General features: G+C 36.1%; 1 protein-coding gene across 2 annotated transcripts in view; it reads left to right on the top strand.

The window, feature by feature from the left end:
• CenB1A (Centaurin beta 1A) overlaps positions 1-21,406 on the top strand; it is a 627,189-nt gene that overhangs the window by 212,937 nt on the left and 392,846 nt on the right. For both annotated transcript variants that reach the window (XM_090408048.1, XM_090408046.1), the window contains one exon: positions 14,405-14,500. In XM_090408048.1, coding sequence (XP_090264174.1) covers positions 14,405-14,500 — 96 coding nt within the window. The remainder of the gene's footprint in view (positions 1-14,404; positions 14,501-21,406) is intronic.

Here is a 21,406-nt window from a genome sequence, read left to right as displayed (position 1 = left end):
TGAGAAGAATTGTGGAAGAAAAGCTTGGTGAAGAACAAGCTGGATTCAGGCCAAATAGAAGCTGTCAGGATCAGATCTTCACTTTACGACAAATAGTCGAGAAAGCATGGGAATATAACAAAGATCTGTATTTAAGTTTTGTCGATCTGGAAAAGGCATATGATAAGGTGCCAAGAGAGAAGCTATTCAATACGCTACAGTTATATGGTGTCAATGGGGCATTATATCAAGCAATACTTAGTCTGTATTTGAGTTGTAAGTCAGCAGTTAGAATTGAAGGAAGTACAGGGTGATGGTTTAATGTTAAATCTGGTGTGAGACAAGGATGTACATTATCCCCTCTGTTAGTCATTATCTATATGGATCACATTATGAAGGAAAGTGGTATTAAACATGATATCAGAATTGGAGGTGTTAATGTCAGCTCTTTGCTTTATGTGGACAATGTTATACTTCTAAATAAATCTGCTACAAGTTTGCAAGATTCTCTGATTAAATTGAATAACTGTTGTAATAGATATGGTATGAAGGTCAGTATTAAAAAGACAAAGACTATGAAAATAGGTAGAATAGTTGAAAATGTCAACTGTGTTGTGAACGGGGAACCTGTGGAACAAGAAAACCTTTCAGCTGCTTAGGCACGATTTTTAGTGAAGATGGTAAATTAAATATGGAAATTGACAACAGAATCAACAAAGATGGTATGGTATGGTAGGAAGTCAATTGAATAAATTCAAATGGAATAAGAGATAAATTAGTCAGAACACTAAATTAGCTGTATACAAGGCAGTGTTCAAACCAGTTTTAACTTATGGATCTGAGAGCTGGATCAGAAGTAAAACACTTGACCAAAGACTCGACACTGCAGATATGAGAGTCCCGAGAAAGATTAGGGGCGTGAACAGATGGCATCAATGGCAATATCATATTAAAAATGAGGATGTTAGGAAAGAACTTGACATTGTCGGCATCCAGGAGTGCGTTAGCAGAGCTAATCTCAGGTGGTATGGTCACTTAAATAGAATGGGCGAGGAAAGATTAGCAAAACAAGTGTTCCCAGGTTGGCAAGAAAACGACCCAGAGGAAGACCAAGATATGGATTGATACGGTACAATGAGCCTTAGATGATAGAACTATTAGATCTGATAATGATAATATTGGTGTCTTGACAAGTAATAGACTGATTTGGAGGAAAATTGTAGATATGAAGTTAGTAATGGTGTAAATTTTTCATGTAGTACTATCATATCCTGTACAAACCTTGAGGGTACATGTCAGGAATTTGATGATGATGAATGTGGTACAAGGCTTGTAATCTCAACATACATGACTTCACATTTTTCCACATTGAACTTAAACCAATTATCTTTTGCCCATACCTATTTACATCATCTGCAAGCTCTCCACATCACCTTTTTTAACTATTACTCTCTCCAATTTTGCATCATCAACAAACAACTAATTATTATTTTTTATATGACTAATGTACAATTAAACAGTAGTGGTCCTAGCACAGAACCTTGCATTACACCACTAGTCACCTACTTTCTCTTGGAATCTGCTCCTCCATATCACTTTTTGATATCTGTCTGTCATCCACCCTCATATCTACATACCCAGTGACATATCCATTCCCCATTTGTACTAATTTGCATAAGAGAGTTCCATGTGGTATTCTCTCAAATTGCTTTGCAAAATCCAGCAGAATCATCAATCTGATAGACCAGTTTAGGTGTTGAATGTTATTCGTAACTTATTTTAACAGTACTAACTATACCAAATGAACTAATTTATAAAAAAAGATGTTTATTACTGTCTTATCTTATATTTCACTGGATTTCAAACCAGCATTTTCAGAGCACAAAGCAACAGGCTATTGTTTGTATATGACAATGAATAAGTGAAACAATTCAAATTTTAATGGACAAAGATCTAAAGTCCTAATTTGGCACCTGCTAATGTTGTAAAAAAAAATATATATATATATATGTATATTACAGCTATGTAGGAGTTGATCTTAAAATAACAGTTGCCCAAATTTTTGGCAAAGTAATGCAACCATACTTGTTCAGGTTAGGAGAATTCTTCATAGCTATGGCTGTGAAGAATAATTTTTCTGACCTGTAACTGCTTCTAAATAGCACATTGGTTTTTCATCCATCTAATGCTGTGAGAAGGGATGTCCAAATCATGGTCTGCCACTCCTGACTTGCCATAATAATGATAGTGAATATATTTTTTATGTTCTCCAAGGCAGATATTAACATATCTTCCAGCCACAAGGAACCTCATGCACTAGAGGATATGCTAGGGTATCGAGTTTATCCTTACGAGAGTGGATCAGAGTTGCTAGTTTAACATGTGGTATGAATGGGGTGTGAAGGCCATCTATTATTAGTACTTTGGTTATGTTTTCTGATGTACCTCTGACAAATTTAAGTCATTACAATAGTTATCATGAATCAAGAGGTATACAACAACGAAAAAAAATGCAAGATCTCCTATGTGAAAGTTCATGATCATCAAATTCCTGATATATTCCCTCAAGGGTTGTACAGGATATGATAGTACTACATGAAAAATTACATCATTACTAACTTGCTATCTATAATTTTCCTCCAAATCAGTCTGTTACCTGTCAAGACTCCAACATTATCAGATCTTATATTTCTATCTTCTAAGGCACTTTTTACTGTATCAATCCACTTATATCTTGGCCTTCCTCTGGGTCTTTTCTTGCCAACCTAGCAGAGAACACTTGTCTTGCTAATCTTTCATCTCCCATTCTGTTTAAGTGATCATACCACCTGAAATTAGCTCTGCTAATGCATTCCTGGATGCTGACAATGTTAAGTTCTTTCCTAATATCCTTGTTTTAAATATGCTATTGCCATTGATGCCATCTGTTCATGCCCCTAATCTTTCTCAGGAGACTGATATCTGTGGTCACTAGTCTTTGATCAAGTGTTTTACTTCTGATCCAGTTCTCAGATCCATAAGTTAAAATTGGCTTGAATACTGTCTTGTATACAGCTAATTTAGTGTTTTGGCTAATTTCTATTCCATATAAATTTAATCATTTGACTTCCTACCATACCAGCTTTGTTAATTCTGTTGTCTATTTCCATATTTAATGTACTATCTTCACTAAAAATCTTGCCTAAGTAGGTGAAATGTTTTACTTGTTTTATAGGTTCTCCATAGGTCAGGACATTAGCGCAGTTAACACATCCAGGAATGTGTTAGCTGGGCTAATCTCAGGTGGTATGCGGATTGTCCTGAAAGAACTGACAATGTCCAGTTCTTTCCTAACATCCTTGATTTTAATAAGATATTGCCATTGATGCCATCTGTTCACGCCTCTAATCTTTCTCAGGATTCTAATATCTGCGGTCTCTAGTCAAGTGTTTTACCTCTGACCCAGCTCTCAGATCCATAAGTTAAAACTGGTTTGAACACTGTCTTGTACACTGCTAATTTAGTTTTCCAACTAATTTCTCTCTTATTCCATATGAATTTAATCAATTGACTTCCTACCATACCAGCTTTGTTAATTCTGTTGTCTATTTCCATATTTAATTTACCATCTTCACTAAAAATCGTGCCTAAGTAGGTGAAATGTTTTTCTTGTTCCACAGGTTCTCCATTCACAACGCAATTGGCGATTCTGCCTATTTTCATTGTCTTTGTCTTTTTATTACTGACCTTCATACCATATCTATTACAACAGTTATTCAGTTTAGTCAGGGAATCTTGCAGACTTGTAGCAGATTTATTTAAAAGTATAATATCATCCGCATAAAGCAAAGAGCTGACATTAACATCTCCAATTTTGATATCATGTTTAATATCACTTTCCTTTATAATGTGATCCATATAGATAATGAATAACAGAGGGGATAATATACATCCTTGTCTCACACCAGATTTAACATTAAACCATCTTCCTGTACTTCAATTCTAACTGCTGACTTGCAACTCAAATAAAGATGAAGTATTGCTTGATATAATGCTCCATTGACACCATATAACTGTAGCATATTGAACAGCTTCTCTCTTGGCACCTTGTCATATGCCTTCTCCAGATCGACAAAACTTAAATAGAGATCTTTGTTATATTCTCATGCTTTCTCAACTATTTGTCGTAAAGTGAAGATCTGATCCTGACAGCCTCCATATGGCCTGAATCTAGCTTGTTCTTCACCAAGCTTTTCTTCCACAATTCTTCTGAACCGTTTCTCAAGTATACTTCCATATATCTTACCAGGAACACTCAATAGGGATATATCTCTGTAATTCTCATATTCAGTTTTATTTCCCATTTTATATATGGGTACTATGAGAGCTCTTCTCCAATCATCAGAAATCCTCCCTGAATTATGCAGTGCAGCCGTTGTAAGACTTTTATACCTCCATACGTCAGCATTTCTGATCGAATATCAGCTATTCGTGCTGTCTTTCCACATTTCAATCCTTTGATGGTGTTTTCTACTTCATTCATGGATATATATTCCTGACTGTATGCCTGTTGAGTGTTTTTTATCACTGTGCTATCACTGCTTGTTTCATTTATCAATTTTTTGAAATAATTACTCCATACTTCAAGGATATCTTTTTTCTCCCATTTTCATGTCACCTTTATCATCTCTAACTCCTTTTACAGCACTTTTTCCTCTATTTCTAAGCTTCTTCAACAACCCCTACAGAATATTTTGCCACCTTCTTGATATTTATTTTCTATGCTCTTGCCAAACTCTTCCCATGACTTTTGTGTAGCTAGTTTTACTGAGTGTTTAGCTTTCTTGCATTTGTCTCTGTATACTCTAAGAGTACATGCTGAGTTATTTGCCAGGAACTTTTGATATGCTTTATTCTTTTCCTTCACTGCCTCTTTAACTTCCTCTGTCCACCATGAAGTTCTGATTTTTCTATCCTTTCAGATAACTTCACCACATGTCTCTCTGGCCGAATCAATCAAGGTTTTTTCTTCAGGACTTGCCACTGAATCTCCAAGGTTTGGTTCCTGTTCTCAAACTCTTTCATTTTTTGTTCAATAGTCTTTGTGTATTTTAGTCTACAGTTCACATCTGAGAGCTGCTCAACTTTTATTCGCTTTAAAACTTTCTTACGTGTTATTCTTTTCAATATGAAATTCAATTTTATCCTGCTCAAAACTAAATAGTGATCACTTCCAATTTCAAATCCTCTGTACACTCTGGTGTCCTGCACAAGGGAGAAAGCATCACTATCAACAATACCATAATTCTCATAGCCAGCTTATATGTTGGTTATGCATTACTAAATCACTTAAGGAATTGACAACGTAGATATGAATATAAATTAAATTGCACTTTAATAAATATTTCCGATATTTCGGCAACATTATATTGCAATCTTCAAAAGGAACTTACAAAAAAGGCATGTGAACGTAGGCACTGTAACACAGTAACTGTGAAAGAAGTGATGAAGCTATTGTTCTCCTAAAAGTCCTGATGGTGCCCCCCCCCCTATCCGGCTAAGTAGGTGTTCTTGGCCGTTGGACTGAAGGTCTGCTGATGTAAGCCTCCCAAATTTGGAGCAGTCTCATACAACCAAATTTGTTTAGGTTTGGAGAGTTTCTTAGGGCTGAGGCTGATTCAATAAATAGTCTTTCGAATTTGTATTTGCTACGGTATATTACTATAGCTTTCTTCCACCGTATTCTGTGGTGTGGATCCAGAGCATGGTCTGCAAGACCAGAATGGCTTTTTCCATTCTGGTCTTGCAGAACAGACTTGGAAAACATACTTGTGAAAACAGATATAGTTATTGTGTTCCTGATATTTGTTGTCCTGCCTGTTTGGCCAAAGTAAGATAGTTTACAGCTGCAAGGACCTGGTATAAACCAGGTAGATCTAGGGGAAGTGGCTGGTCTTTAGTGGTGCGGAGAAGGGATGCCAATTTTCTGTATGGTCTGTAACATGAGGTCAAAGTCATGTTTTTTTAAGATTTTGGTAATTTTTTTCCAGTGTGCCTCGGATGCAGGGAATGATGATGGATTTATAGTAATCCATGTTGTGGAGGGGGGGGGTATTGTGGTTTGTAGGTTTCAATATTTTTTTTTTGGGGGGGGGGTAGCCATTGGCTGAGAAAGTGTTGAGGATGTGATTTAGTTCAGTGTTTAGGGTCATGTCGTTAGAACAGATTAGTTTAGCCCTGTTGTATAGTGTTTTCTCCACTCGATTGTTGTGTGTGTGTGTGTGTGGGGGGGGGGATTATTGGTGAATGTACCTGCCTGTATGAGTGGGTTTTCCATAAACTGAGAAAGCCAGGGTTCCATCAGGCTGGCGGGTGACTAGTGTGTCTAGGAAAATGAGGCTGTTGTTTTCCTCTTTTTCCAGGGTGAACTTGATTCTGGGGGTGTTGGTTGTTTAAGTGTGTTAAGAAGGAGAGGAGTGTATCAGAGCCATGTGGCCAAATAGCGAACACATCATCAACACAGCGAAGCCATATGGTTGGTTTTTGTGAGACAGAGGCTAAGGCTTTTTCTTCAAAGGTCTCCATAAAGAAATTGGCCAAGGGTGGGGAGAGTGTTGAGCCCATGGCTGTCCCCTCTATTTGTTTGTAGAATTTTTCCTGCCAAACGAAATAGCCTGAGTTCATTGTGAACTGAAATAGGGCTGAGATATCGGGAGAAAATTTAGCTTGAATTAGCTCTAAAGTTTCCTTGAGTGGAACATTTGTGAATAAGGAGGAGACGTCAAAGCTGACAATTCTGTCAGTATGTTGGAGTGTGAGGTTTTCTATGCTGGCTTTGAAGAGGGCTGAATTTTTATGTGTAATGGTGTGTTGCCAGTATAGTGTGCAAGTGCTTTGGCCAAATGTTTAGCTAATTTGTATGTGGGGGAATTACTGCCATCCACTATGGGATGTAATGGCACATTTTCTTTATGTATTTTTGGGAGTCCATAAATACGGTGGGGGGGGGGGGTATAGAGTTAAACGGCTTTAATCTGTTGGTAACTTCTACAGGCCAAGAAGTGACTTTCTTAAGGAGCCTGTGAAGTTTTCTGATTTGTGAGTTGGTGGGATTGTATTCGATAGGGAGGTAGGTAGCCCAATCTAATAGAAGAGCATTAAGCTTGCCTGTGTAGTCCTTTTGGTTAAGTTCTGCAGTTGGATTTCCCCTATCTGCTTTGATGATAACTATTTCTTTATTATTTCTGATTTCCTGCAGAGCTTTATATTCCTTGTTGGATATGTTGGTTTTTGGTGATCTTGCTTTGGAGAGGACACAAGCTACATCCAGTCTTACACTGTTGGCGATTTGATTTGGAAGGTGGCGGATTCCGTGTTCGATCTGGATCGTAATATCCTCAATAGGTATTTTTCTGGGAGCAATGGCGAAGTTGTGGCCACATGAAAGCGCATTGAATGCTTCAGGGTGACTGAAGAAAGGTTGATTACGGTGTTGGTAAAAAGTTTTGGATTGACGGTAGAGTTCTTTTTTAGTTTTTCGAATTTGGAAAGTGACCTCCTGTTACAGACCATACAGAAAATTGGCATCCCTTATCTGCTCCACTAAAGACCAACCACTTCCCCTAGACCTACCTGGTGTATACCAGGTCCCTTGCAGCTGTAAACTGTCTTATTTTGACCAAACAGGCAGGACAGCGAATATCAGAATTTTGGAACATAAGGACTACATCCGTTTTCACAAGTACAGCCATTCTGGTCTTGCAGACCATGCTCTAAATACATGCCACAGAATACGGTGGAAGAAAGCTACAGTGATGCACCATAGCAAATACAAATTCGAAAGACTATTTATGGAATCAGCCTCAGCCCTAAGAAACTCTCCAAACCTAAACAAATTTGGTTGTATGAGACTGCCCCGAATTTGGGAGGCTTACATCAGCAGACCTTCAGCCCAAAGGCCAGGAAAACCTACTTAGCCCGCTAGGGGGCACCATCAAGACTTTTAGGAGAACAGTATCTTCATCACTTTTTTCTCGGTTACTGTGTTGTAGTGCCTACACGCACGTGCCTTTTTTGTAAGTTCCTTTTGAAGATGGCAACGTGATGTTGCCGAAATATCGGAAATATTTATTAAAGTGTAATTTAATTTATATTCGTATCTACGTTGTCAATTCCTTAAGTGATTTAGTAATGCAACAATAAAATAGTCTATGAGACTTTTCTTATTTCTTGTCTCCATGTGAATTTGTGCACATTTTTATGTTGGAACATGGTGTTAGTAATAACCAGTCCATGTCCTGACAGAAATCCAACAGGTATTTGCCATTATTATTAGCATTGCTCTATGGGAAGATCTGTTAACATACATCTTGAAGAATATAAAAAATACATCTCTCGCATACAGCTCTTTTATCCTCAAATTCACTCCAGGCATCCACATAATCTAAGCCCCCCCTCTCTCTCTCTCAATGCATTCTGGCTATCATACCACTCATTACTGATGCTCTCATCCTCCTTGACTCTACATTATCACACCTGGATAACACACTCACTATCTTCTCACTTTCAGTCTTGTACTGTGCAACCTTTAGCATTAACCTCACATCTCTCACCATCTGATTTACACTTCCTTTCAAGTCATTCATAACCACCATCACAGTTATCTCATCCACTCTTTCGTCTTGCTTAATTGCCATGGTCATACTGTCTATCATTCCTCTAGTCAACACACTCCTCTGATATTCTGTTTTACATTCCACAGATCATTAATGATTCTTCTATACATCACACTTCTTACCACTTTGTCCCTTTCTTGTTCACATGCATCTCTCTTCTCCCCTCCCCCCTGACTCTTTGCTCTTCCACTTACCTGCCTTTCTGTCATCTCTCTCCATTCCTTGCTCCTGCTCTGTCTCACCTTCCTCTCATTTCCTGGTTCTCCTATTCTATTCCCTTCCCTTCTATCATTCCCATAACTCATTCCTACTCTTTTTTTTTTTTTTTTATGTTGGGCCCATACATGAGAGGTTGGCTGATCAACCTATAATACGTTATTACCATATATGGGTAGTGGGTTGGGAAAGGAGAAACCTGTTTACATTTGTTTTAAAAGTCTGTATATTGTATTCCTTAGGAAATACATCTGGGAAGACTTCCACAGTATAGCAGTAGCAGGGATGAATGAGGAGGAAAAGAAACTTGTTTTGTAGGTTTCAAGGTGTACCGTGAAAGTATGTTGGGTAGCAGCTATACGTGCTCCAATGGGCTTAGTACTGAGTGGTGGAATTATTGATGCTGTTTCAGATGAACATTTGCCATGGAAATATTTATAGAATACACAAATTACAGAGACCAAACATCTATGTGAAAGTGAGGAGAGTGAGTTGGTGAGAGATGGGTCATTAATAAGTCTAATTGCTCTCCTCTGTATCGAGTCAAGGCATTTTAAGGGAGCTTTTAGGGCCCCCACTCCAAATTTGAATGTCGTATTTAATAGCAGGGTAGATTTGTGATTTGTATAAGGTTAACAGCTGTTTAGAGGTGAAGTAACGTCTTGAACAAAAGAGAAATCCTATTTTTTCAGAAACTGAGGATGCAATGATTGTAATGTGTTTATGCCAGGAAAGGACTGATGTCAGGGTAATTCCAAGAAGAGAAATCTCATCTTGTATGGAAATTTGAGTGTTATCAAAAATAATACTGAAGAAAATGGGTGTTTTTTTGTGAGAAATAAGACAGAACTGGGTTTTACTAGCATTGAAGTTGATGAGGTTATTTGAGCCCCATTGGAGGGCAGTGGTGGTTGATGTTCTGTAAGTTGAAGTGAGTTGTGTAGAGTAAGGTTTGTCAAATGAAAGGGAGGAGTGCAATGTGCTATCATATGCAAAACTGTGTATTGGGTTGGACTTCAATTGAAGTAGGTCATTGATATACAGAAGGAAGAGGGTTGGTGAGAGAACAGAACCTTGTGGAACCCCAGCATTAGTTGGATAGTGAGAGGATAGGGAAATATCTACCAGTACACATATTGTGTGTGTCCAGACAGAAAGCTGGCAATCCAACTGCAGAAGTCCTGAGACAGTCCAAATGATAGGAGTTTGCGTAATAAGCCTTTGTTCCAGACCCAGTCAAAAGCTTTGGAGATATCAAGTGTAACCACTTCAGATTCACCACATTTCTCCATGGCATTTGTCCAGAGATGGATGATATATGAGAGTAGATCTTCTGTTGATTGGCAGCGATGGAATCCGTACTGCTGGTCGCTTAATAGCTGGGTGACTTCAGGTTAGTGTAGGAGTTGAGAATTTGATGGTTTTCTCCATCACTTTAGATAGGACGGTAGTTAGATGGCATTGATTTGTCACCCTTCTTAAGAATGGGTTGAATATAGGCCAACTTGCAGGCTTTGGGATATATACCATTGGAGAAAGAGAATATGTACAGGCGGCATAGGATAGGAATCAGTTCTGGTGCGCAGACCTTCAGGACATTTGGAGGAATACCATCAGTACCATGAGACATTTTTGTGTCTAATTTAGACAATAGGTTTCTGATCTCTTTTTGGCAAAAGGATATATAGGGGGCATTGTATGTTGGGCATTTGGAATGACTGGTGGCATTTGCCGTTGTCAGTTATGCATGCATTGGAAGCAAAGTATTTGCCTCCAATGCATGCATAATTTATCCAGGAGATTAGTTTTTTTCTGTGGGTGATGTTGCAATAGAGCCATCTGAGTATGATAGGGATGGGAATAGTGTAGGACAGAAGTTACGACCAGTTGCTTTGCAAGAGACCAAAAGGCACAGCTGCTATTTGGACAGGCTGCAAGTTTCCTGCTTTTTGCCCATTCAAATTCTGTTTTAGAAGCATTGATAGTTTTCTTGCATCTGTTTCGGGCTTCACATTTGCTTCGCATTTGTTTTTCCAGTCTTTAATCTCTTTTATCATGCCTCTTAACTCATTCCTCATACATTCCATTTCTTCTCCAAAGCATCCATCTCTCAAATTAACCTGCTTTTGCTTGACATTCACTCTCCCAATACTGCACTCCCTAATTTTATGTCCTTATTCACATGATGCTTGTTGTCCTCAACCTTGATCACACTATTCATCTCTATCAGTTGGTATTCATTCATTTCTAACATAATTGTACAAGTTCTTCCCATTTTGTACATTTTAAGCAGACATGCACTACCTTGTCTTTAACCTGCCTCATTTCTACCTGTAGAAATGAAAAACCTGCTACAAGAACAGAATACCGCAAATCATGTAGTATGCCGTGTAAAATATAATCATTAAATGGTAGCAGGCTGAGCAATAGCATATCAGCAAACAGAATTGTGGTGGATGCCTTTATTCAAACACTGCACAAAGAACACTGACAAAAAATTTTAAGATATTACATTCAAGTATGGATTTAACAAGCATAAACTGTCCATACACAATACATTCTAACTAGGTTAATCTTCCTGTAAAATTAAAATGAAAGCTTTAAATTGACAAATTAGTTATATCAAAAACTTTGTCTACACTGCCACCTTGTTACAATGTCCAATTATATCAGTCTATAAATTTTTGGCTGACACTGCTTCTTCAGCTTAGACTCTTTAGATTGTTCTGTAAGCTTGGCCTTTCAGTCTTCATCTTGGTTTCTTGCACCCGAGCTAAGATGTTAACTGATTGTGTTGCATTTTATCTACTTCTCAAATTACATCCTATCCTCCTTCAAATTTAGCATCCAAGTGGACACCTATCAACAGTTCTCATTAAGATTTGAATGCATTGGGTTAGAAGTCTTTCTTTTAAGGTTACACAGGAGTCAGCATTCATAGTGAAGAATTTATGGAACACAACAAATGTGTTAGAATAATTACTTTAGAGGTCAGGCTAAGATAAATATTTAACAAACATTTAGATTCGTTTTATATTTGTATAATGTGGCAGCATGTAGCTTGTATATTGTACATATGTATGTTTCCTGAAGATGACTTCAATACAGAGGTCAAATTCTTGGTTCAGAGCTTGTTCATTAGAGCAGATTGTTCAGATTGTTAGGGCTTTGTGTTTTGAGGTTGCTGATGACTCCTAGCTTTAGTGTTGGATGATGGTATGAAATTTTATGTATATATTGGCCTGTATATGGAGGTTTGCAGCAGACAGCGAAGGAAAAGCAGCCTGAGAGAAGACGTGTGACAAGTGTGTCTAGAAAAGGAAGAGAGTTGTTGTTTTCGATTTCGATGGTGAATTGGATACATTTCTGTTATTGTTCAGGTGGCTTAGGAATGTATTTAATGTTTCACGGCCATGAGACCAAATGACGAAAATATCATCAACATATCTGAGCCAAACTTTGGGTTTTAGGCTGGCCGAATATAGAGCTCATTGCTAAAAGTCTTCCATATAAACGTTAGCTATTGGGTGGTGGTGAGGGGGAGTGGTGAGCTGATGGGCATACCTTCTTTTTGCAGGTAAAAATTATTTTGCCACACGAAATACCTGGAGTGAAGTACTTGTGTAAAGAGAGTCATGAAATCAGACAGAAATATGTTTTGTAAGAGAAGAATAGTATGATATAATGCTATAATAGAAGAGAAGAATAGAATACTATGGCATGAATATCGTGATGCAGGCAGCTGGTCAGTTTTACACGATAATGCACCATCTCATCGTTAGAACATTGTGAGACAGTTTTTGAGCAAAAACCAAGTTTGTGTTGAATCACTCACCATATTGACCTGATTTAGCACCCTGTGACTTCTTTCTCTTCCCCATCTTCATTTGCCGATGAAAGGAAAGCAATGACACAATTGAAAACATTCAAGTGGCATTAACCATGACCCTCAACAGTATCCCAAAAACCGATATAAAAAAAAACTCATTTAACAAGTTAATTGACCATGCCAAACGCTGTATTGAAGCTGAGGGAGAGTATGTTGATTGAAATAAATTATTTGAATAATTATATTTGGCCTGTGTTTTATTTTCTATGAAAAGTTCGTTTTCTTTTTGGACAGAAGATGCACATACATAAAAAGTCATGTCACCATCCAACACAAAAACCAGGAGTCATCAGCACCCTCAAACACATAGCCCTAACAATTTGCTCCAATGAACAAGCTCTGAACCATGAATTTGAAATTATTAACCAAACATTTGAAAAAAAATGGCTGCAAAAAAAAAAAAAAAAAGTTCACAACATCCTCCATAAAAATGCCATTAAAATCAAAAAGATTATAAGAATGCCATACCATACATTAGAGGCATTTCAGAAAAAAATAGATAGAACACTGCCTAAGTACGATATTAAGACAACCTTCAAACCCCCCAGTAAAATTAAGAAATTTACTTAGCTCCTCCAAACATCCTCTTCCATATCATGCCCACCCAGGATTGTACAAAATTCAATTAATCTACCCTGCCTTACATAGGAGAAACAGGATGCACCATCCTAATCAGAAAAGATTAGGATGGTCCCAGCACTGCACCAAAACCCATTTTGAAAGAAAATTCAAAGAAGTTTGTGAAATGCTAAAACATCATCCATATCTAAACAGAAATGATGCATTCATTATTCCAAGAATGTGGAAGTCCCATGTAGCAACCAGAACAACCCCAGACAGAAGAAAATCTCAACACAAAAGGACTATAGAAATTGTTTAATATAGTTCCATTTTTTTTCACAAGAGGTCAGGCTAGGATAAATAATTAACAAACATTTTACTTTTGTATAGTGCAGTGACATGTAGCTTGTATATTGTACATATGTATGTTTCCTGATGATAACCTTAATACCTAGGTCGAAACCTCGATTGTTACTTGCTTAATGTTAAGTAAAGTAATTATTCTAACACGTGTATTGTACTCCAGAAATTCTTATTAATTTTGCATTGATTAACACAGAATATATAATTTTATGTAGTTCATGCTTCAATGATTTTTGATTTAGTAGCAAAAAATAAAATTAATTATTTAAAAATTTTATATTTAACTTGTATCTTATTCCATTAAAGAAGGATACATAATCTTTATCATTAATGATGTAATATAAAAATAGAAAGTATTTTCTTGTATAACTGAAAAGATTCCATTCTATTATATTCTAGTTTGCTAAATAAAATATTACTAATTTCAAATTAAATTAGTAATATTTTAGTAATATTTTGCTAATTAGTAATAATTAGCAAAAAAATATAATTAATTATTTTTTTAAATTTTATATTTAACTTGTATCTTATTCCATTAAAGAAGAATACATAATCTTTATCATTAATGATGTAATATAAAAATAGAAAGTATTTTCTTGTATAACAGAAAATATTCTATTCTATCCTAAGTTTGCTAAATAAAATATTACTAATTTCAAATTAAAATATTTTCATTCTGCATAATATTAAACATATCTTTTACAGATTATTATGTTATAGTTTTGATTTCTTTTTTTCTTAGTTTCTGTCACTGATGCATGCCTATAACACATACTTTCATCAAGGATGGGAACTTTTTCAGGATTCTGATCCCTATTTAAAACAACTTGCAAATCTGGTATGCATATAATGTTTTTGACCATTTAATTTTATAATAATACAGTGATCTCTCAATTTTCAATCATCCAACACTTGAATGGATTAGTGAGTCTTCTGGTGGAGCTCCATGTAACTGTACCTTCAGTTATCCAAAGAGCAAATTATTATTGAACTTTGGTTGGATAATTGACAAATTACTGTAATTCAGATGTGCATAACAGCTGTTTTTCATATTCCATCCACTTCTTTTTACAAGTATTATTAATAATATCTTAAATCGTTTGAGATTAATGATACATCAAGAATCGTTAGGCAGTAACTAAATGAATTTACTCATTGCAATTCCTTTTGCCATTTCCATTTGATATTAACGAGGCTTCCCTTACATTTTAATCATATGTTCTACTAAAATATGAAAGGAAAACAGGAATGAAGAAATTAATAGGAACATATTCTGATTTAAAGCAATGAGCAGAATTTCTTCTGTCATTGAAAAGATGTGAATGTAGTAGTTTGTTAACAATTTCATGCTACACTGTGTATAAATATATGACATTGTTTGGGCACCTGTTGAAATGCTTAACATGTATATATTGCATCATTTGTCATATTTTGAGGGAGACTAATTCCAGTATTTTAGTAGTAAATTCTTGTCAAACGATTCTGTGTTTAGTAAGGTTTATCTAGCAGTAATTCCCTAATAAAGATGTCGCAGTCCATCACTTGATTTTTGTACACAGAGAAATCAATATTTGTATATACTGTCTGTTCTGAGACATGGCTATTCTAATTAAATTCAGATATAATTAAAATGAAAAGCCAAACGGCTAGTTTTTTGGCAACTTAATAGAAATTAAGCGGATAAAAATCCTATTTTTTTATCCTATATAATCCTATATAACTGGCTATGTTGTTATATAGCCAGTAAGTGAAACTCAAGATTGAGAACTACGATCTATATGAGTTTCAATGCCAAAAAAACTATCGGCGAAGGCAATTCAAAGCAAAGGTGGAGCAAGCTCCCTCACTATTCTTGATATTCTCTCATAATGTAAAACACAGCTCCTAGGAGATTTTACATTATGAGAGAATATCAAGAATAGTGAGGGAACTTGCTCCACCTTTGCTTCAAATTGCCTTCGCCGATAGTTTTTTCGGCATTCAAACTCGTATAGATCGTAGTTCTCGATCTTGAGTTTCACTTACTGGCTATATAACAGCATAGGATTTTTATCCGCTTAATTTAAATTCAGATATTCATGTATGATAAAAGAAAGTTATATGCATGTATAACAAAGACATCTTTGCACTGTTTGTACCGTGCAGGTGTCTGCATCTTATATTGCAAATTTTCTCTGATATAGCTAGTATATTGAAAAATTATTGAATTTAATAAGTCATGCATAAAGAATAGTAGGATACAAAAACACTGACTTAAATTTTGACCCTCTGCTAGAGTAGATTTTGCTACATATGAAATCAGTATTAGCACAGATAGACTAAGAAAACATTTAGTAAGAATTTTAAGAAATTTATGAATATAATATTCTTAAATTTCTTAATATAATATTTCTTAAGACAGGATAATATAATATTTCTTAAGACAGGATAATATAATATATAATAAGTGGTTATTTTCCACGTTTTTGAAATGTCATCCTGAGTGATTTCTAACTTTGTATAGTGACACACAACTTCCTAAGTTTTAGAACAACAACATTGTGTCTCTATTATTGCAGGAAAAAAAATGCAATATGGTTCCTAATATTTCCATTAAATATTTTTACTTAACTACTTTTTAATAAGTATTTTATATATTTAAATGTACTTTTTCACACAAGACACCACTTCAAAGCTGCTAACCCTATGCAAAACCCAAATCTATCCAGCCATGGAATATTGCTCCCATATTTGGGGTGGTGCACCAAACTCCTCTCTAAGATTGCTCAATATAAAACCTGGTAAGCAAAAGTATCAATCCCATAGCTACAAACCTATTGTGCTACTTAGCTGTACATAGAAAATCCTGGAAAGTCTTATTTTTAACAGAATTAACCATAATATTATGAATAAAATACTTATAGAACAGACAGGTTTTTGGCCAAACTGTAGTGTCTGTGATCATTTCCTTTCATTGATATTATTTATAGAAGAAGGTTTTCAAAACCAACTGAAAGCAGCTGTAATATTCACAGTGGCTTATGACACCATTTGCGGTGAGGGTCTAATATACAAAGTCCTTAAAGTCATCCCTTGCCTGAACACATTCTTCCTAGTAAACAATATGTTAAGCAATAGATATTTCCAAGTGATTTTAGGAAAAGAAATCAGCCAGCAGAAAAAAAAAAAAAGTGGTGTACTCCAGAGATCAGTGTTAATCCCTCTCCTTTTCAGTAGCTAGCTTTGCATTAGGAACACCCCCCCCCCCAATTTACATATTCAGCACAATAACAAAGTACCACATGCAGCTAGTATAAATGGGCACATCCATCCTCTGTATGTAATCAGTAAATGTTTGCCAGTGATGGGGAAACTTGGCAAAGTAACCAATTTGACTGCAGTCAGATACTTGGGGCCCAGGCAGCAGGTGCCAGTATTTCAGAAACCACTGTACTTGTTGGTTATTCCCATATTACTGTATCAAGGATGTACCAGGAGTGCATTAACCATGAACGGACATCCAGCAGATGGGCTCACATTGGTCAGCTACGCATGATTGATCCTAGAGGTGAGCATCAGGTGTCACGACTGGTATTTCAGCAATGACGTGAAACAATTACACAGCTCACCTACCAGTGCAACAGCATGGGAGTTCGACCCATTTCCACAAATACTGTGCACCGTACTTTGCTTTACCTGGGGTTCCTTCATTGGAGACAGACAAGGGTACCCATGATGATGGCCAGGCATCGCACATAATGCCTCGCATAGGCCAAGGAATATTGGCAATGAGCCCTTGACAGATGAAAGAAGGTTGTCTGGAGTGATGAGTCCTGTTTCCTGTTGATGACAGTTTCACTTTTGGCATAAACAGCATGAATCCCTCTCCTCTGGTTGCACAGTTGGGGTTCAACAGGCTGATAGAGGTGGTGTTAGGGTTTGGGGACCTTTTTTCCTGGCATGTCGTAGGTCTGTTAGTTATTGTCCCACAAACACTGAATGATGAATGCTACAGCGACCTGTTAGCTGACCATTTCCATCCATATCTGCAGGAGGTCTACCCCGACCACAGTGCCATCTTTCTACAGGATAATGCACCTTGTCATCGGGCTTATACTGAATGGTTGGAAGAACATTACAGCTAATTCACCTTATTGCATTGGCTTCCAAATTCCCATGACTGTATTACACCTGTGTGTTGAGGCTTAAGTGCTGTGAAAAATTCATGTTGGAGGTTTAATGGAATATTATCAGCACTGAGAAAGGATTAAAAATAATTTTAATACTTCCATTATTTTGTCTCCATCACAAAGACATCTTCAGGGATTACACAAAACTTTTTTGTAACAACACACACACACACACACACACACACACACAAATAATACAATAGTGAGTGAAACTAAAGTCCTATCTAGGTGGTGCACCCTGTATGGGCATTTGCAGGTGGCCTAGGATGTAAAGAGGTATCTCTGATAATTAATGTTTCCCAAATTTTGGGAAGTTTAATGAGACTGTATTGCACATGTGTGGGATATGTTAGAAGGGTGTGAGAACTGCTGATCCTCCTCCACAGAATGAGTGTGAACTGACAGAGCCATGATTGCTCAGAGAGGTGGACCAACACATTATTATGCGGGTGTTCCTAACGCAAAGCTAACTCAGTATATTTCTGACCTTACTGATATTCATGCCAGAAAATTCTCTGATGCAGAAATGCCCTACTTTCACCAAAATAACATACGTTTGTATTTTCATCTAAATATCAACACAAATCTTCTGGTTATCTTTAATGGTACTGCACTGCAATATGATAGTCGTCCCAAGTATTTAGGTGTCACACTAGGCTGCACACTATCTTACAAGAAACATCTGGAGAATACAGCAGCTAAAATCAAAAGATAAAATAACATTATTTAAAAACTTTATGGATCTTCTGCTATACGTTTTGATCATCAGCTCTGGGTTTGGTATTCTCTGTAACTGAATTTGTTCCCCTTTTTGGCTCAGCAGTTCATGTACAAAGCTTATCAACACCCAGCTTAATAACACCCTACGTTTGATATCTGGTGTAATCAGATCAATGAATATTTACTGGCTTCCTGTCTTGTATAACCTCTTATCATCACACCTCTGAAGTTCTGAATGCTCTCCTATGAGAGTATAAGAAGATAATGATTTTCTTCTCCCTGTGCACAAGGAGAACATCCCAGACTTTGAGAATCAACAACTAAAATCTAGGCAACCATCAATATGTGAAGCAGAAAATTTATTTGGAAATAATTTTCTTTCCAGAGAAGAATAAACAAGATGGTAGGATATGGACACTGATGATCCTCAACTACAAATGTGGTTTTGAAGTATTAATAACCAAACTCCCATTCTTAACCTTCACCATGAGACATGGGTGCCTCTGAACTGGATTTGTTCAGACTATGGAAATATGTGCAGACTTGCTATTCAAATGTATTCAATGTGACTAGTCTGACTTTCTCCGAGGTGCACCGTTGCTATTGAACTAAAACACAAACTTCGATTTGCAATTAATTATAGTTTTTATACTTGTGCTTTTTTTTTTTTTTAATACCATTACTACTGCATCATGAGCCAAATGCTAAATAATACTGGAAGGAGAAGATTGATCTGAAGAAAAGAGAATATGTATAAGGTCATAGTCAAGAGTAGATCACACATCTGCAGTATATTTCAACGGAGAGTTCATTAAGAAAAGGTGGAATATTGGGAGAATGATGAAAATTATGTGATATTCTGATTGGCAGGTTGTGTTTGACTGATAACAAATGAGAAGCCAGAAGGCTTGATCTGTGAACTAAGAGAAGGGAAAACCCAACTAGAGTTATGAACATTAAAGTTTTCTTGGAAGATAACCCTCACAGGATAATTAGACTGTATGAAATCAATGTTGAGATAAATAATGAAAAGAAGCTTGTATAATACAAATAAATAATACAAATATACATACAAATCGTCCCTTCAGAACACACGCAATTTACAGACAAAAATTACTAGTAGTGGTGGTGTTGGAGGTGGGCGGTAGATGGCGTTGATTCGTAGTAGAGGTAAGGTGTAGAGATAGTTGAAGATGTCCTCCTGCGATGAGTCTTCGGACTCCTTGGAGGTATCAGGAATAATAATAATAATAATAATAATAATAATAATAATAATTTTCTAAATAAGAGAACAGTTAAGGTAGCCAATGAATCTGTAAAGTGAGACAAGAGAATCTTGGGCCAGAGCACCTCTAGGTTTAATAAATTTTTGCAATATCTAATTTGACAAACGCACATATTCCTGCCTTTTTATTGAAAACATCATGCATAATGTGGTTGAGATACTTGAGGCAAACTGTAGTTGTAGATGCTATTAAGGGGCAAGTTAGAAATAGCAGATTGGATTTTGATGCTTGTAGGTGGTAGTGATGGTGTATGTTATTGTTTGCATCAGTTTTCCAGAAGTGCTTTGTATTATATGGATAATTTAGCAGATAATATAGATAATTATATGGATTATTATATGGATAAAATAGCACTAAATTATATGGATAATTTAGTGCTATTTTGGTGGGTATAATTCTGTTATTTTATTAATTTTTAATTTTGCAGTTTTTGTTTTATTTTTTCCTATACTTTTTAACTTTTTGTTGTTGTTTTTTTGTACCTTTTTTTTATATAAATTATTCTTTAAGAGATACTTGTGCCATGAGGTTTCTTTAATTGACATGAAAACACAAGGAAATAAGTAAATAATGTTTAATTAACTCAGCTTAGAATATATATTTTAAGCTGAGTGTTACAGGCCATTATTAGTGGCAACGTTAGTTAATTACAAGATAGAACATGAACAATGGTTTGATTTGGAACAGTCAGGGCTGTGTGATGTTATATAATAAAACAACACAAAAGTTTAAGGGAGGCAACACTGTATTATTAGTTATTCATTAACTCTATTAAAAAACTTATAGTAATGTGCGATTAGTATAAGACCCTCCTATATCTTAGATAGTGAGAGGCAATCAATCTGATTTAAGTTCAGATGGCAAAGTAAGGCCTCAGTGATGTCTTTAAACAGACATAACATTTTTATGGGACACAGATGAAGTAAGCATATTTGAGACCATCGGATTTTGTGGTCAGTATCTATCCCATGCTGAACCAACCAGATATCTCAGATTTCCTGTTGCTAATGTAAGATTGTTGTTCTTGTATTCTCTTTTCTGCCAAGCATCTGGTTTGTCCAAAGTAAGAATGATGACAGTCACAAGGAACTCCAGGAAGAGCCAGAGGAGAGCACTTATCTTTAGAAGATGGAAAGCATGATGATAATTTGTTGATAGGAAGAAAAGTAGCCACTAAATTGCATTTCTTAAGAATTCTGAAAATTGGTTTCTGAAATTGCAGAAATGTATGGAATTGGAGACTCAACATATTGTTTCTTTGTTATTTGAGCTAGGCTTTTAAGAATCAAAATGATGTGTGATCCTTTCTGAGAAGCCATTGAGTTTCATATATCATTTGATGTTTAAGAGATCTTGCTGTAATTGTTGAAGTGTAGAACGCTATGTGAACACCCATAATGAAGAAACATTGCCTACTTTTTTATCTGATATATACAGTCTACATCCACAAATTAAATTTACTGTGGAAATAGAAAAAGGCAACAAATTATTATACTCTGCTGCTCATCATTGAACTGATTACTTTGAAAGCATACTTTCGGGTTCTTGCTACATTTAACATCAATCTGC

This window comes from Typopeltis vanoorti, chromosome 18 (genome assembly GCF_054136105.1).
Source record: "Typopeltis vanoorti isolate ZY-2024b chromosome 18, IOZ_Tvanoo_1.0, whole genome shotgun sequence".
In the NCBI taxonomy this organism is placed as follows: Eukaryota; Metazoa; Arthropoda; class Arachnida; order Uropygi; family Thelyphonidae; genus Typopeltis; species Typopeltis vanoorti.
Note: the sequence above shows the minus strand (reverse complement) of the source record. Positions and strands in the feature narration are given on the sequence as shown.